The sequence below is a fragment of the Ammodytes marinus genome, assembly GCF_949987685.1.
Source record: "Ammodytes marinus genome assembly, chromosome: 22".
NCBI classification, from domain to species: domain Eukaryota; kingdom Metazoa; phylum Chordata; class Actinopteri; order Uranoscopiformes; family Ammodytidae; genus Ammodytes; species Ammodytes marinus.
Window position 1 is genome coordinate 5,045,261 of NC_137226.1, and position 17,795 is coordinate 5,063,055.

The 17,795-nt window shown below is 40.6% G+C and overlaps 3 protein-coding genes across 3 annotated transcripts; 1 reads left to right on the forward strand and 2 right to left on the reverse strand.

Annotated features, from left to right (window-relative positions):
• Nucleotides 1-729: 729 nt before the first annotated feature.
• On the reverse strand, nt 730-6,621 carry LOC307268570 (uncharacterized protein). The gene is made up of 9 exons (XM_080051259.1): nt 6,482-6,621; nt 5,337-5,539; nt 5,050-5,148; nt 4,750-4,845; nt 4,558-4,668; nt 4,136-4,253; nt 2,992-3,748; nt 2,597-2,658; nt 730-2,500 (listed from the first exon to the last, which is right to left on the reverse strand). Exons 1-9 carry the CDS (start codon nt 6,585-6,587, stop codon nt 969-971), a joined length of 3,084 nt encoding a protein of 1,027 aa, XP_079907385.1. The 5' UTR covers nt 6,588-6,621; the 3' UTR covers nt 730-968.
• A 140-nt stretch (nt 6,622-6,761) lies between these two features.
• On the forward strand, nt 6,762-10,296 carry washc3 (WASH complex subunit 3). Its single transcript, XM_080050720.1, has 7 exons — nt 6,762-6,927; nt 7,399-7,497; nt 7,617-7,682; nt 7,995-8,138; nt 8,352-8,468; nt 8,794-8,858; nt 8,949-10,296. Exons 1-7 carry the CDS (start codon nt 6,877-6,879, stop codon nt 9,049-9,051), a joined length of 645 nt encoding a protein of 214 aa, XP_079906846.1. The 5' UTR covers nt 6,762-6,876; the 3' UTR covers nt 9,052-10,296.
• A 9-nt stretch (nt 10,297-10,305) lies between these two features.
• On the reverse strand, nt 10,306-16,700 carry dram1 (DNA-damage regulated autophagy modulator 1). The gene is made up of 7 exons (XM_080050719.1): nt 16,340-16,700; nt 15,600-15,667; nt 14,962-15,104; nt 14,686-14,863; nt 14,392-14,450; nt 13,850-13,942; nt 10,306-11,948 (listed from the first exon to the last, which is right to left on the reverse strand). Exons 1-7 carry the CDS (start codon nt 16,468-16,470, stop codon nt 11,910-11,912), a joined length of 711 nt encoding a protein of 236 aa, XP_079906845.1. The 5' UTR covers nt 16,471-16,700; the 3' UTR covers nt 10,306-11,909.
• Between the last annotated feature and the right edge of the window lie 1,095 nt (nt 16,701-17,795).

The window sequence follows — 17,795 nt, forward strand, 5'->3', positions numbered from 1 at the left end:
CTTTTATTACCTGATGATGGTGCAGGAAGGAGATTCAAGGGAAAAGCTATTCATCTTCCTGATGGCCATTTTCACTGCAATCTACCCAATTGTTGTTGAGACATTTTACTAAGAAACAAAAATGTCCACCTCATGGAAGCGCTGGAGGAAGAAAATGCAAAGATGAGGAAACATACTGTGTAGCAAAAATGTTTTTCTGGTTGTCTATCATTGTTAATCATCTAGTGACCCCACCGTGAGACAATGAAAAAATGACCTAAAACATCAATTAAAGAACGCTATAGTTTGCATGTTACTAAATTATAGGCTATTACACAGGCCTCGGCTGTTTCCCTATGGCCTTAGATCAACTATAACTTTGCTTTGAAAACTTTCCTTTTTCACATATTCTTGATTATATAACTATTTTGATTGTAAAATTAGTGCCACAGTATGTCCTGGGGTTAATAATATATATTTGTTTTATTTATTTTTTAAATTAAACAAGTCAGGTGTTGGACCCCTGCTTCTTAAACAAAATTTAAATAATTATATATATCAAATTATAATTATTTAAATGTGTTACTATATATATATATATTTACACAGTTTATATTTACTAAAGTTGAACCTGAAACTGAGAAAGAAACAGAACGTTGAGTGAAAAACTAATTTAATCAACAGTTTTGCTGTGATTGCTGCGATTTCCTTATCAAACAAATTCATTCTTGACGAAACAGGATTGGTATTTTCATGTGGCAAACTTCACAGCAAAGTGGAACCGAGAGAAAGTTGCACCTATTAAAATACAGATATGTGTAGATTATTTTGATAATTTTGTTTACACTGGTTAATAAAGTCAAGACATGCAGCTGTGGACACTAGTTTCAATCCTGATCAGAACTTGTTAAAATTGATAAAGAAATAAGTCAACTCAAGCCTGACTTGAAACACAGTCTGGTTCATGTATTCTCGAGTGTATTATCTATTCAGTCATTTGATTCGTCGGGTTGTATAGAGTCCACAGACTGTTCTGCCTCTCCCTCCTCCCTGTGCGTTGTCTCCATGTGTTTCTGCAGCTTGGCCTTGGAGGTGAAGGTCTTGGCGCAGCGCTCGCAGTGCGGCCTGGGCGTCCTCAGCCCCGAGTGGCTGCGCTTGTGTCGCGCCAGCTCCGACGAGCTCTTGAACTTGAGCTGGCAGGCGGTGCAGGCGTAGGGCCTCTCCCCGGTGTGAATGCGCTGGTGCATCTGAGCCTCGCCCAGCGTGAGGAAGGTCTTGTGGCAGTGTGTGCAGGGGAACGGCCTCTCTCCTGTGTGGATGAGGTTGTGTCTGGTCAGCGCGTACGGCTTGGTGAAGCCCTTCACGCAGTAGGTGCACGGGAACGGGCGGGCGCCGGCGTGCGACACAATGTGCTCCTGCTGCGTCTTCTTGCTCTTGAAGCGTTTGTCGCACTGCGGGCAGGAGAAGGGCTTGTCGTCCACGTGAGATCGGTGGTGCTTCGAAAGCTCTCCCTGCGACAGAAAGCCCTTCCCGCATTGAGAGCAGAGAAAAGGTTTCTCACCGGTGTGCATCCGCTCGTGTCTGGCTAACACCGACACCAGGGTGAACCTCTTGGGGCAGTGGGAGCACTGGAAGGGCCGCTCCCCCGTGTGAACGCGGAGGTGTTTGATTAGCATGAAGCGTAGCGAGAAGCGTTTGCTGCATTGGTCACACTGGTGAGGCCTCTCCCCGGTGTGCGTGGATAGGTGCCTCTTGACGTCCGACCTCCGCGTGTACGTCTTCTCGCAGTGCGGACACTTGAACTGCCGCTTGACCTGATGCGTCTGCCGGTGCTGGGAGCGTGCCAGCAGAGAGTCGAAGCTTTCGCTGCACTGGTGGCAGACGTAGCGCTTGCTGGTGACGACGTGGGCCTTCCTGTGTTCCAGGAGCTCCGTGGCAGTAGGGAAGCTCTGGCTACATATGGAGCAGATCTGAGGCAGCTGGCTCTCCGGGGAGTGGGAGGTCTTATGGTGGACGCTGAGGGCACGCAGGTTGGCGAAGGAGCTCCTGCACAGTGGACAGGAGAAGGAGATGGCCAGGCCGTGATGTTTGCTCTCGTGCTTGGCCAGGTCCCACGAGTGCTGGAAGGTGCGGCTGCATTGAGAGCAGTGGAACGGTCGCTCTCCGGTGTGAGTGAGCTGGTGTCTTCTGACGTCTGACGTTCGCGTGAATGTCTTACCGCAAGTATCACACGTGAGGGCCTTCTGTTTGCTGGATTGAGAGACGTTATTGACTTTACTTGGACTTTGAGGCTGCTCTGCTGTTTTGTCTTGCTCTGCGTTTCCATTGGGGAAAAGTTTAATGGAGGTGAAGATCTGGTCGGTGCTGGAGGGAGAGGGAGTGAAGCCTGACTCTGAGAGGGTCCTGTACACCTCAGTGAGAACGCTCTGCATGTGGAAGTGTGGCGGGCTGTTCATGTCCGAGTCGTGGAAGGGACACTGCGAGCAAGTGAAGATGAAAGACGTCATCTCCTCTGAATCCCCTGAAAATGAAATAACCACAAGTTAGTCAGTAAAATATATGGGTTTTAATTCAAAAGGTCCAATATATTTTTCTGTCTTTTGTGTCAAAATATTACCTTTGTCAAATCCTTTGACGGCTATAACCGAGGGGGCAACTGTTACGTCAGCTCTGCTTCTACTGAAATACAAAAGATATGTTAAATCTATAAATGTACATCACTCAAATGTTTTTTGTTTGTTTAAATTGGTAGAAAGGTTTTTAGTCTTTATGCTAAGCTAAGCTAACCGGCTGTTGGTTGTAACTTGATATTTAGCGTAAAGATATGACGGTGTGGTGTGGTATCAAGCTTCTTACTTAATTCTCAGTAAGAAAGCAAATTAATGTCTTTACAAAAATATGAAGTTCATTTTTATACTCTTTTACTTTCTACACTAAGGAAAAAAGGTTTTAAAATGGATTTTCTTATTTAAAAAATAATGTACTATATTAGAGAATTCAAATTTAAAGTACATTTTTGGCTCTTCACTCGTTCCTCTGGATGACCTCTTGATTCTGGGTGATGTATTCAGATGTAGACGAGTGGATCGCCGCACGTTGGCTGAACACGGAGACGGTTGTGTTTCAGAAAATGTATCTTTATCCGTCACTTCTTCACTGGCGGTAAAGGATTCAAGGTTTTCATTCGAGTCCGTACAAGAGTTCCTATTGGTCTCTGTATCACTGGGTTGGTTGTCCTCCATTTTTTCTCTGCTCTCCTCAGTCCGTTCACTCGTTTCTTCATTTGTTTGTCCTTCCGTTTGTGTATTCTCCAACACGATCTCATCCTCATTCAAGGTTGAGTCATCGCTCTGTGCCGTCTGTGCGTCTTGACCGAGGCTCTCCTTCCTCAGCGCGAATGTTTTGGTCAGAGTCTCCAAAGCTTTGGCGACATCCACGGCGTCACACGTTTCTTCTGCCTTCGAACTGTCGGCTTCCTCGCCACCGGCAGCGTTTCCCTCGACGACAGACACTATCTCTTCCTCGTAGAAGTCCGTTTGAACTTGAACTTCGGCCGATTCGTTCATTTCCGCCTCCGTTTCGGACGCTTCTCCCACTTCGGTGTAGACAGTCACAACGCTGTACTGCTCCGCTCCGACAAAGGTGACGGGGTTCAGCACGTTGGCGTAGCTGTGGACGGATTCTAGTCCCAGGGAGATGTTTGACTTGTGAGAGGGAGGGATGGACAGAGCAGACAGGATGCAGCTACCGATGGTGGATGAAGGGCTGTCTGTATGGAAAGCAAAACTAGGATTAAATGGTAGAAAATCTATTTTTAACCAAATTTAAAGCACTTTTTGAGACACCAGAAAATGAACCTTTATCTACAATTTTGTTCATGTCTATTAATCTAGAGAATTTCAGAATGACGTCTTCATCAACACAAGTGCTTGCTCAGCAATGCTAAAGGGTATTAAACTTACATTAAAAAACTATCTTTTAAAATCTTAATTAATTTTTATAACATATTAGTGTCCAAAATGTAACTGTTAACACTATTAATAACACAATTGGATACAGCCTTTTTGTATCTCCAATCCCTTGGTTGCATATGCTCAACATTAACTGAAATGATTCATAGATCGTCAACATTTTTCATTTCCGGCCCTGTACTCACGTGGCATTTTGAGGAGTCCTGAGGTCTTGTAGTGCTCCACGATCAAGCTCAGCTCTTCGGGTGACGAGCGAACACATTCCTCCAACAGAGAAGGAGCAGAGTCCAGCCAGGCTGCGGTCTGTAATCACAGCACGCTTGTTTTTTTTTTACAGGTTTCGGGGGAAAGAGACACATGATTTACGGTTGTAGAAAACAACCTGAAACACCCGGACAGACTACAAACCTGTTTTTTTTAAAGATTATTTATGGCATTTTTATTAGACAAGTTGGAGAGACAGAGATGAAATGGGGCAGAGAGGGGAATGACATGCAGAAAACGACCACGGGCTGGATTCTAACCCTTAGTCTGCTGTTTCTGAGGACTGAGCCTCTATGGACGGACGCTGTAACCACTACTACACCACTACTACACCACTACATACCTGTTTTAAGTCAGGTACCGGCAGCAGCTTTTCCAGTTTGGAGAGCAGCTCCCACAGTAACACATGCAGAGCTGCGTCGTACTTTGGCCCATATTCCACCGGGAAAACCTCCTGTAAAGAGATGAATCAATTCACTATAGGAACTAAATACAGTACATCCTCAAATAAAGAAATAGTTTTAATATGTCTGACCTGGAAGAAGTATGCTCTCTCAACTGGATCTTTCAGCAGGCTCTGAACGAGTGCGATGAAAGTTGTCTCTGTCGTTTTCAGCTCTGTCTCCCTGTACTGCCACAGATAAGGATTCATGTCATTTAAAAGGTGCACTATGTAACTTTTGGTATGTCAGAGCAGTAACCACTTTAAGGTATATTCTCATAACTGAAAAAAAATACCTGACAATTTACTGTTTCGCTGTTATTGTATACATCAGCAGGGCCCACAGTTGATTTATTTTCTTTACAAACATTGGCATTCCTTCACTGCACTTACATCCGTGTTAAAAGTTATCGGGAGTCTATCCAAGTGTCTCTGGATCGCTGGTGAATCAACAGAACCCCGAGCCGATCCTTTGCAAAGCTCCAGAATCAACTGGAAAAACATCAACACCACTTTGTTACCGCAAAAGAAAAAAAATCATCAAACCTGAAATAAAGATTTGACTGTCACCACACACACACACACACACACACACACACACACACACACACACACACACACACACACACACACACACACACACACACACACACACACACACACACACACCTTCTCCTCACCCTGGCTCTCAGACCCAGTATGAGTTGGGCTCTCTGCGTGGCATTGATCAGCCCGGGCACGGCCTCTGTAACCATTGACACAAACTCCTGCAGCCTCCCGTAGTGCATGACGTCTTTCTGCCGGGCCAGCTGCCACATAGCAGCCGACAAGAGCTGCAGCGGGGGCACCAGCAGGCGCAGGGACGACAGAGGCGGGCTCCTCTCTGGAACACAACAACAACCAAGTGGATGGAATGTGAGAGATTATGAGTCTGTTGAAGGGCCATCAAAGAGCTTTAATCTGAGCACCTAAAAAATTTAAAAAACTAAAAGTAAAACATTTAAACTGGAAAAAACTGTTCAATTATTTTGATATATATTCCAATCACTATGCAGACTACAAACTTTGTATGTATTTATTTTATTTTTATTTTTATCTTTTGAACTTAGGTTTTATTTTTTGCAAGGCTAAATTTAAACAAAAATGTTGGTTGTTGTCTGTTTTTTGTTATTACATATGTTAAATTTGCTACTGGATGTCTGAATTTCCTTTGGGATACCTATCTATCTATTTATCTATCTTTTACTTGTAATGATTGTTCTTGATACAGCAGAGGTTAATGTGTACATGCTTGAACAGATGTATACTGTACTGCTCTTTTTTACAATTAAGTTATTAAAAAAACAATTGAAATCCTTGTTTGCATGCATCATCTATACAGCATCAATAAGCATCAATAAGCACTGAAAGGAGAACTTGCAAAACAAAAAAAGTTTTTTGGGGCAATGGAAGTAGTTGCTAGATGAGTGCAATGGCAGAATTACTTAAAAATAAATCTGTATAATAATAATTATGTGTAAACTATCCCAAGAGAACTTGCAATAAGAATACTGTGGACTAGTATAATTTCTGAAATCCTATTTTATATGAGTTGAAACATGCAATCTAAAGTGTCTGCAGCTGTGATCGAGATCTCTTAAAAATGAACTCTTTAACTTGATATTATCTTTTAAAGTATGTAAAAAATACAAGTTCATTTCTAATGCAGCAGGAGAACCACTCTGACAGCTGATGACTACCAGGATTCCATTAAATAGACGGGTCCCGCAGACGTAAACACAGGCTGCTTCACACTACAGCGGGAACAGGTTATCTGAATACATACCTTGTATTTTCTCTATTAAGCCAATGACCTCCATTGGTGAAATATTTCTCCGGTAGAGTCGAACAATTAATGTAAAACAATATTGTTTATATGTTTTGGCTAACATGCGCTGTTAGCACGCAAGCGCCCGTATCCTCAACGCGCCCCCCTCTCGTTTCCTCTTTTCAGAATAAAAGTCACAAATAAAATCTCAACTCCCATTGGCTGATTCTACCGGAAGTATCTTCTAGACGTAGATGACGAAGCGACGTGATCACACAGTCCAGAGTCACATGCAAAACATTTCACTGCAATTTTCGTTGATGTGCCGCTTTTTTTTCTTTTTTTTGCTGTGAATATATTCGCTATTAGAACTGAAACTTCTCTATTATCTGTAAGAAGTATAATAAACCAACATGGACGAGGACGGGCTACCGATAGTTGGTTCTGGAGTTGATCTTACTAAGGTTTGTAGAAGGATAACGTTAGCTAATATTTACGGAAGCTAAACGAAACAGGCCGAAATGTTTGTTTACATAAAGTGTTTATCTGTAATTAAAGCCCATGTCGGTTTTGTCATTTATAGTAAACATTATAGCAAACAGGGCGTAATACAGGATTCCTACAGGTCCTTCAAAAAGAGTTATTAGGCTCTGAATTAGTTACTGTTAAAATGAGGCCTTAATTGTTATCAAAATGTCAATTATCCTACGTATTTATAGGAGAATGTCTTAAATGTCTTTACGAGCTGACTTACGTCGTTTTCTGTTGAGCAGGATTAGTGTAGTAGTTGTGCAATTTGAATGGCATGATGAAATAAAGTCATGATAGTGAAAAGACATCATGGCTGTATTGGGTTAATGTGAATTGCTTTATTTCCTCACTGCATTACAACCAGGTTCCTTGTTAAAATAACGTTGTCTGTGTGTTACCTTCAGGTCCCTGCTATTCAACAGAGAAGAGTGGTCGCCTATCTCAACCAGTTTGTTGTGCACACAGTCCGCTTCCTGAACCGTTTCTCCACCGTTTGTGAAGAGGTATATGTTCATATCTTCTTGTATTGTCTTTACTCTCTTCGTTTAACTATAAATGACTTATGTGACACTTTGATTCATATCCTGAACTGTCAAACTTCTCCCCCCCCACCCTCCCGCAGAAACTTGCGAACATATCTCTTCGCATACAGCAGATTGAAACCACTCTGTGCATTTTGGAAGCCAAGGTGAGTTCACGAGCCACTGCAGTTCATCCCACTCTTATGCTGCTTTCCATACAACTCAAGGTGGAGGATTTTCCAGCTGCAACCGCCGACATCTGACCCCAAAGTCGGGGTGGATGGATATTCTCTGAGTTTACGAGTAGGAACTCCGACTTTAAACGGCGTTCCAAGTTGTCTGGAACACTTTGAGGTCGGAAATCGAAAATTACAACTTGGAAATCCTCCACCTCTGAGTTGTATGGAACGCAGCATAAGTACACATGTCATTGCCTGTGCACTGATTATGTATTTCATGTTATAATTCTTCCCGAGCAGCTGTCCTCTATTCCGGGGCTTGAAGACGTCACAATAGATGGAGTCAGTCAGCAGCAGCAGCAGCCTGCTCAGACCAACGGGCCCACAGTGGTCAGTCAGGTCCAGACAGATGGTCCACCAGCAGGGACCCTGCCCCCCCCAGAGGTAAGATCACAGACAATCATTTAGCGTGGTAGTACCAGCCAATTCCTAATGCACCGCTAGATACCGGTTAATACTCCGATATTATACACTGTACCTTTAAGCCCGGCAGAAGACCTGCAAAATAAGGAACCACATTTTTATTAAATTTTTTTAACTAAACCACTTGTTACTTCCTACTGACTCATTCGCATGTTTTGCATGTTCATGTTGCAGGCCGCTCAGGCTGCATCGGAGCCTGCAGCCGAACAAAAAGCACAAGGGGCCTCCGAGAACGTGATGACGGTGGCTAAGGACCCACGCTATGCCCGATACCTGAAAATGGTTCATGTGGTAAGTTCATCACACATGCCTGCTTGTAAACAATAGCAATGAGGGTTGTAGGATGGCATAGAGGAACAGGGGCTGGTTCGATCCCCGGCACCGGACAGGAGGCTGTTAGTAGTAAAACTAGTGGTGGCTGGTATTACATCTACAGGGCCCACCATCTCTACCATTGAGACCTTGAGCAAGGCACTTAAAGTCAAACTTATCCAGGGGCGCTGTACTATGGCTGACCCTGCGCTCTGACCCCCCCTCCGAAGAACTTTAAAAAAAATGTTTTTATTAAATAACTGTGGGAACTTCTGAATCTCCAAACATGTTTTCTCCATCACAGGGAGTTCCAGTTATGGCCATCAAGAATAAAATGGTCTTGGAGAATTTGGATCCTAACATGCTCGAGTGAGTCTTTCATTTGTACTTTGGGTTGGTATATAATAAAACTCTCTACATAAATTGACGGATTAGTTAACCAATCACTGCCGTCCTCAGCTGCCCGGATGCCCCAGTGCCTGACGGAGGAGGGGCTAGCGCGGAGGATCAAGATGATGTCGCCGCCACCAGCTCTGATAGCGAATCATCTTTCAGCGACTGACACCTTCTCCTCTGCCCCTCACCATGGCAACAAAAATGCTTCTTGTAAAAGGCCACCTGTGCTTCTGTCTGTGGGCTTGAACTCGGAAAGAGAAGTGGGGTTTGCACGTGCGCCACACACAGAACAAGATGGTGCAATTGTAAGTGCCTGAATCGGCGGGAGAATCCAACCAGTGATTGTAACTTCAGTGTAAAAGAGCTGAACTAGTTTTGCTTTTGGTCGGTCAGTGACTTACCTGCATTTTCATGCTTTTTTTTGATAAATGATTACTGTTGTCAAAGAGAGAGAGGATCATTTGTTCATTTCTATTAAGGCAGTAGCATGTAATATTTGTACAATAGGTAAATATTTACTTTAGAAGTTACTGGTCTTCTTCAAACAGTTGCACTCTGTTACAGGGTATCGATTTAAATTGATGATATTTTGAATGTTTTGACACTTATTATTAATTGAATCTGTGGTAAGAGAAAAATTATTATAAAAAACACTTTCAGTATCGATATATACTGTATGTCGCGAAACCACTTTGATAGGAAGGGAAATCATATGTCCTCTTAGCATGTGACTTTTCCTCTATGCGAAAAAATCAGCTTCTGGTAGGAGTATTTTTTTTAAAAATTATTCCGAGAATGTTTAGATTTTTTTTCTCTTTTTGCAGAATGTTTATAACCGCATAAACTGTGCATTTGAATTTGTATGAAGAAGTTATAAATTGTAGTGTCTTATCACAGAATAGCATCATCGATAGCATTGTTTTGCATTGTTAATAACTCTGCAAATGTTCTGCCCATGTTCGGGGGAGCAAAGAAACTACAGTGCATTCAGTGCGTGAGGCCCCCCATTCCCTTGACTTCCGACCAGTCCTCACACAACTTCTCTCTTTGCACACTTTATTGTACTATGTATTATAAGATTGATTACATATCATACATTTTTTTTGGCCCATTTACACACGATAAGACCCTGTTTTGGGATTTTTTTTAAAATGAAAATACAAAATTTGATTACTTTAAAGCTGCTGCATGTGTCTTTTTATGTAGAGTACAGGAAGAAGTCCACTTTATGTCAACAGTAAAGGATGGTAAACATTAAATAGTGAATTGTTTTGTTGCAAAGCTCTCATTTGTTGCGACTACACCCCCCATACATGTAGTCCAGAAACTGTGTCAAAAACCTTTAGCACTAAAGAAATTGTGATTTAGATTTCTATGAATGGATATGACGCTATAATGACTGAAAGATTGAGTGTGAATGTACATTTTTTTTAATAAAAACTCAAAACAGTTTGATTTAAAAATTTAAAAAAGTGTATATTTATATTTTCAGCTGCACAGTACATTAAAACAGTACCAACAATACAAGGCAATTGTGTGAATACAGTAATACAGTGTGAACGGGGTTAGTAATAATCTTTCCCATGTACACGTTATAGCAAAGGAATTTTCGCATTGTGGATACCGTTTGTTTGTCCTGTCTGCTTATCACCAATTATAGACAAGAAATCAGCATGTATTGTGAGAACATGTTGAATCGTAAGCAGTCTGACATTAAATTAAGAGCATATTTATTTACTTCCTCCATGTCTCGAACCAATTTTGTTTATTAATCCCCCAAATCACTCATTAATCTCCGAGGGCTTAATTTGCCCTTTAATTTGCAGTGTGCCCAGTGCTGTTACTTAGCAAGATAACGACTAAAGTAATGGCAGTATATGCTTTAAAAGCAGAGGATCTCAACCTGGGATTTTGATAATCTTCAAAAATCAGAGACTGGTCAGAAGTTAAAGAGATAGGACACCACTTTTAAAATGTAACAAAGGGTCGCATAGGTAGACTTTTCTTTTATTCTGAAAGGTCACAAACCAAAAGATTAGAGTTCAATACCCCAGAGCAGAGCAAAAAAGGCTTTATTTTATCGGCCTTAAAAGCATACTGATTATGTCTCTTTAATCTTAATCAGCTTCCTGTTCCTTATTCCTTAAAAGTAATTCAATTTGGTAGCTGTACCGATTTAACAAATTAACTAAATAGCCTAATTCCCACGACTAAGTAGCCTAGTCTAATTCCCTTTAGCATGAGCCGTCTGCTAGACAAATGCAAAGTCACATCCTTATAACGGCACTGTAGATCCACACAGTATAACCTGAAACCATTCAGCACATGATTTAGCGTGTACAGTAAGTACCAGAACAACCACAACAATCAAGTGATCCGAAAAAAAAAAATCTAAACTCTCAATGTACAGTATGTATGAATAACTGTGGTTAATAAACTAGTAACAGTTGATTAATAATCTCTGTTGAGGTCATTTTTCAGTATACAATTTACATACAGTAAATGATGATAGACAACTTGGGTAAATCTCACAATTTTTCCCACAACATCCGCACGCAGACAAAAAAAATTAAACCACAAGAAGCGATCTTGTGTTAATCATATGACGAACTTCTCTTAATGGTCAAACAGAGTCACGCTGGTGTGGCAAAAATCAAGGGCAAAGGGCAAAGTGCAAAGTAACGTTTGGACTGACCAAAGACAGCAATAAGTACACATATAAAATCATTTGGGGTTGTATAACAGGTATAAAAAGTCACGGATTATTTTGCTCTGTAATGCCACACACACCTGGCAACCAGATATGTATAAATAAGAATGTAAAAAAAGTACATATTGTATTCTACCAATGCATTCAGTAAGATGATATACAAAATATAAAAGCCTTGCAGTTTAAAATGTAAAAAAAAAAAAAAAATCGTGGATAGAAAACCAATTTATAAAAATAAATGTAGCACATCTTTAAGTTTGAAAATACTGATCTGATTTAAAAAGTTTTGCAGGCAGCTTGCAGATTAGTCAAGGTTAGTCCTCACACTCCGTTTCCACTCGTAACGTGAACAGCTGTAGGAAATAAAAAGGGAGAGACATAAGTGAATGAATCCATGAATTAAAAAGGAAAGTTTAAAGGTGCCACAAGGAACTTTAAAATATTTCTGAAATATTTTCCTCTGGTGATCATAAAGTAAATGTAACAGCAAACGAGACCCTCAGTGCAAAGATTGCTAATTTAATATGGTTTTTCTTAATGCCATTGTCATGGGTACGCTCACCCAGGAACTACAGTGCATTCCAAATTATTATGCAAATGATATTTTTCTCAGATTTTCCTAAATAGTCGATGCAAATGACAGTCAGTATAATTTAAGTCATCAACCGTTAAAGTATGATCCAAATTTTATTGAACAAACCTCCAAATGATAACGGTATTTTTTTCAAAAATAAAAAACTCAAAATGCACAGTTCCAAATTATTATGCACAACAGAGTTTCAAAACATTTAATAGGTTGTAAAGAAATACAAATGGTCATTTGTGGAATTTGCAGGATGTGAAGGTCATATTTATTGAAATCAAAAGCTATTTCAATCAAAAATATCTTAACAGGCCAAGTTACATGTTAACATAGGACCCCTTCTTTGATATCACCTTCACAATTCTTGCATCCATTGAACTTGTGAGTTTTTGGAGAGTTTCTGCTTGAATATCTTTGCAGGATGCCAGAATAGCCTCCCATAGCTGCTGTTTTGATGTGAACTGCCTCCCAACCTCATAGATGTTTTGCTTGAGGATGCTCCAAAGGTTCTCAATAGGGTTGAGGTCAGGGGAAGATGGGGCCACACCATGAGGTTCTCTCTTTTTATGCCCATAGCAGCCAATGACACAGAGGTATTCTTTGCAGCATGAGATGGTGCATTGTCATGCATGAAGATGATTTTACTACGTAAGGCACTGTCCTTCTTTTAGTACCACGGAAGAAAGTGGTCAGTCAGAAACTCAACATACTTTGCCGAGATCATTTTCACACCGTCAGGGACCCTACAGGGCCTGCCAGCTCTCTCCCCATGATTCCGGCCCAAAACATTACTCCACCACCTCCTTGCTGACGTCGCAGCCTTGTTGGGACATGGCGGCCATTCACCAATCATCCACTACTCCATCCATCTGGACCATCCAGGGTTGCACGGCACTCATCAGTAAACAAGACTGTTTGAAAATTAGTCTTCATGTATTTTTGAGCCCAGTGCAACCGTTTCTGCTTGTGAGAATTGTTTAGGGGTGGCCGAATAATAGATTTATGCACAGCTGCAAACCTCTGGAGGATCCTACACCTTGAGGTTCGCGGGACACCAGAGGCACCAGCGGCTTCAAATACCTGTCTGCTGCTCTGTAACGGCATTTTAGCAGCTGCTCTCCTTATCCGATGAATTTGTCTGTCAGAAACCTTCCTCATTATGCCTTTATCTGCACCAACCCTTCTGTGCTCTGAAATCTCACCACAAATCTCCTCACAGTACGATGATCACACTTAAGTTTCCGTGAAATATCTATTGTTTTCATACCTTGTCCAAGGTATTGCACTATTTGACGCTTTTTGGCAGCAGAGAGATCCTTTTTCTTTCCCATATTGCTTGAAACGTGGCCTTCTTAATAATGTGGAACGTCCTTCTTAAGTAGTTTTTCCTTTGATTGGGCTCACATGGCAAACTAATTATCACATGTGTATGAGATTGATTTCAATGATGCAAGGCATCCTGAGACTCAATATCATATATGAGTTTAATTGAAAAACAAAAAATTTAAAGTTTATGACACTTCAATAATTTGCATAATCATTTGGAACACGGTGTACAGCTGGCGTAGTAAAAACACTACCGCTTTTGTCCAAAGGGGGTGCAAGAACTACCACAAAACGGAAAGTTCCTCGGAGCACCTTTAATGTTTGGCGGTGTGTTTTTTTACTCACTTTGAAATCGTCAATGTATGTGAGGAAGAAGCAGATGAAGCTGAAGGCAACAGTCCACTCACACACGGCGCTGGCTATCTGGTAGGGATAGTCCTGAAAGAAAGACACAGGTGCTGCAGTCAGTGCACAATCAATACGCGAGTGATAAAGGCTACAACTTAAAGTGCAATAATCATAGTCATCTGACAGTTGTTGTCTGGAACAATCAATTAAACAATATAGTTTGGTTTGTAAATATAGAAAAAATTTGAAAAATTAACATCACAAATTACTCAAGTCCAAATCGTCCTGAAAGTTTTGGTTCAAAAACCCTAAATATTCAATACAAAATAAGACGTTTCCAATCGCATTTGTTTCAAATCCCGTGTATCGTGCTGTCACAATCGTAGAATACTGGTTATTACGTTGCTAAATATCAGTTATCACACCAATTTATAATTCTCTTTCCTTAACAGAAATGTGTGGGTATTTTTTTGTTCAAATCTAAACATTATTTCTGCTTTCTGATGAATATGGCATAGACAGTGAAAGCTACAGCGTACCTTGTCCGATGGGTCTCTGTGCAGTTTGGTCTGGTTCACATAGGACGCACAGATGGCCGCTGATTTATCCATTAAGAAAAGAATGGCATTTAAGAAAGGTTGGCACTAGCAAATGTGTAAGCAATACAGCATTAATAACATTAATGGTAATATTAACAAGTTGTTATAATAAAACTAAGTCTGTGGTTAAATGCATGTTAACATAGTAGAAGTGACATCAGGAGACCAGCTTGTATACTGTATATACTTCCCTGTAAACTTATTTGAACAGATTTGACTTTAGTTAAAGGATACTGGGGAAAAACCCCAAAGTGGCTATGGTGGCGATAATCACACGTGCTCGAATGACGTTCATAGAGGAGCCATACGGATAGGCCTGATAGGATATAAAGCACTGGAGGATGGTGTAGGTGATACCACAGACAAAGAACAGCAGAGCTCCGGCATCATGAGCATATGTCACTATTGTTTCCTGCAATCACAAAGTAGAACAATACGCCATGATATGATTTATTTTTAAATATTTTTACAGGATTAAAACATGCACTATAGCTACATGTGAAGACGTACCTGAAAGGTTGCTACGATACACATGCCCAAACAGGAGAGCATCCCGATCACTAGAGCAGCTTTATTGAGGTGTGCGTTCACCACCCTGGTCTCCTCACTCAGCTTCTCCACATACTTGTACCGGGCATATATGGTGGCTATCCCTGTGCAAACAAAGGTCAATATTGTGCATTATCCTTAATCAACATTTTCTAAGTCTCTAAAGGTGCTCCGAGGAACTTTCAGTTTGTGTAAATTCTTGGACCCCCTTTGGACAAAAGCAGCATTGTTTTTACTACGCCAGCTGTTGTTCCTGGGTGAGCGTACCCATGACAAAGGCATTAAGAAAATCTATATAAAAATAGCATTCTTTGCGCTGATGGTCTCGTTTTCTGTTACATGTAATTCATCATCATCAGAGGAAATATTTAAAAGTTCCTGGTGGCACCGTTAAAAAAAGAAAGAAGAGAAAAGAAAAGAAAATTCCTCTTGTCTCCCAACAAATACATTCTACTTTCATTTCTCAGAAAAGGGGAACTGTGACTGACATCTTTGGATAGCTTCTTCCTCCCTTGGGAAAGCCCAATGTTGCCTAAAATAGTCAGTTTACAGAGGCCACAGCAACACATATGTTTCATGTTGATAGGGGGTGATCATACCTGCACATGCAGAAATGAATGTCATCAGGCCAAAAATGCAGCTCTCTGGGGGGGTTGCAATTGTGTCACTGCAAAATAGATATATATATATATATAGCACAATTCAGACACAAGGCAATTCAAAGTGCGTTGCAAGGGCATACAAATACATCAAGATAAGACATGTGAAAAAATGTAAACTGGTTTAAGAGATAATAAAAACAAGGAGCGAAAACAGTCAGACAAGTTAAAATAATTAATATAAATTGCATTTTTTATAACAAGCTTATAAAAAGTGACATGTTAAAGGGGAAAAAGAAAAGTTTTAGCACTCACATTACATACAGTATGTATACATGGGCCTATGTGTAGGTTTGAATTTTGTTAGATTTTATACACACGTCTCTTCTTAAAGTAGCCTATACTGTTAAAAGAGGAAGTGAGAATAACAGCACTGTATCTAACAATACAGGTGTGTAGCTACAGTACGTGCTGCTGGAGTTTGGGTGACAGCCAAGTCAAAGCGGAGGAAAACGAAACTAAAGTTTACTTTTGGCAGAAACTTAGAAATCACTGAAAATTAAGTATCCAAATGGATTTGACAGCTCAGATATGATTGTTAGAAATAGTTAAAAAGATAAAAGAACACTAAAAATAAAAATAAAGATAAAAGAAGAATTTGGACTTTTTTTTTAAAGTCCAAATTTGGACTCTGCGCTATTTTTTCTTTTTCTAAAACGCTCAAAGATAACTCCACCTACCTTATGTACGGTAATATTATATCAACATCATGTCTGAAGAGCGCGATAAGGTACGACATGATGAAAGTGGTGGAGGACCAGATGACCAGAAAGGCAGGCAGAAAGCAGAGTCCTTGCGTGAACCAAAACATCTTGGGAGAGGCTTTACGCGGCACTGCCAGAGGACGCTGTCACACACGCTTAAGTGCCATACAGTAAAAATATACAGTATGTTTAAAACTAATTGCGTTTAGATAAAGGCCTAAAGCTACTGATCCAGGAACAAGGCTGAGCCTAAAGTCGTGGTTACCGATAGTCACATGATGCTGTGTGAACAAGAATGAGATTTGCCAATAAGCCAGACAGACATAGTATAACCTGCTCCAACCTCTTCCCCAAAAAATAAACCTGGGGGGGGGGGCGGGCCATGCAAACAAAGTTACCACCCGTTGTGATCATCCACCGCTTCCTTCCTCCCTTTATCTTTCTTGCTCTCTTTCTTATTTTCGCAACCTTTTTTTCTGTTGAATTCCCTCGGAGTGTGTCAATGCCAGTAATGGGCAAACAGTGGAGGAAGCAGCAATACCACAATAAAGTAGTGCCAATTCTACAACAAAAAAAATACTTTTGTTCAGAAAAAAAATACTTTAACAAAAGGGCAAGTAATCATGCTCATGTTGGGTAGTTTATCTGTAACAGTACATTATCATCAAACGTAAACATAGGCCTATTTGTATATAAATAGGTCAATTTTAACTTTCTACTGTCACAATTAGTATGGTGTATTTGATCTGACTAGCTGTACTACTTCACACACAGGGCATTCAAACATATCAAATCAGTGTGTATCACTTAATAATAGGATTCAATGATCAAACTCAATTCAAGGGTTTGAACATTAAGTGGCGGTATTGTTAGCCTACCTCTTTGGCAGGGCTGGGAATTTCCTACATTTCCTCAAGCACAGTTCTGATTTGACTGTACTTGATACTTCAAATGCACATTTCAGAGGGATATCTTATACATTAGTACACTTGGCTGCTTATACTTTTGTACTTTGACTTAAAGGTGTAGTATGCAGTTTCAGGGGAGGGGCCCTGCTGCTGTAAACAACAACAATGAAACAGTAACTTTCCAGGAAACTTTCTGACTTCAAACAGTGTTCCAATGATCCAATTTTCCTGTGAGGAAAGTCTGTTTATTCGGCTATGAGAATATATCTTAAAAAAAAAAAAATTCTCTGATGCACCAAAAGTTACACAGTGCACCTGAATTTTGAATGCATGACTTTTATTTCAAACAGAGTATTTTAACACAGTGGAATTGGGACTGAACGTATATGATCTGTAAGCTTTTAATTAATTCACTGCTGCTCTCTGGTGGCGAAGGCACTTGTGGAGTTTTATTTTTGAGTGAACTCTTGGACTTTGGGCTTTACTTTTCTTCTTTTTGGGAAGGTGGTGTGAGGAGACTTACA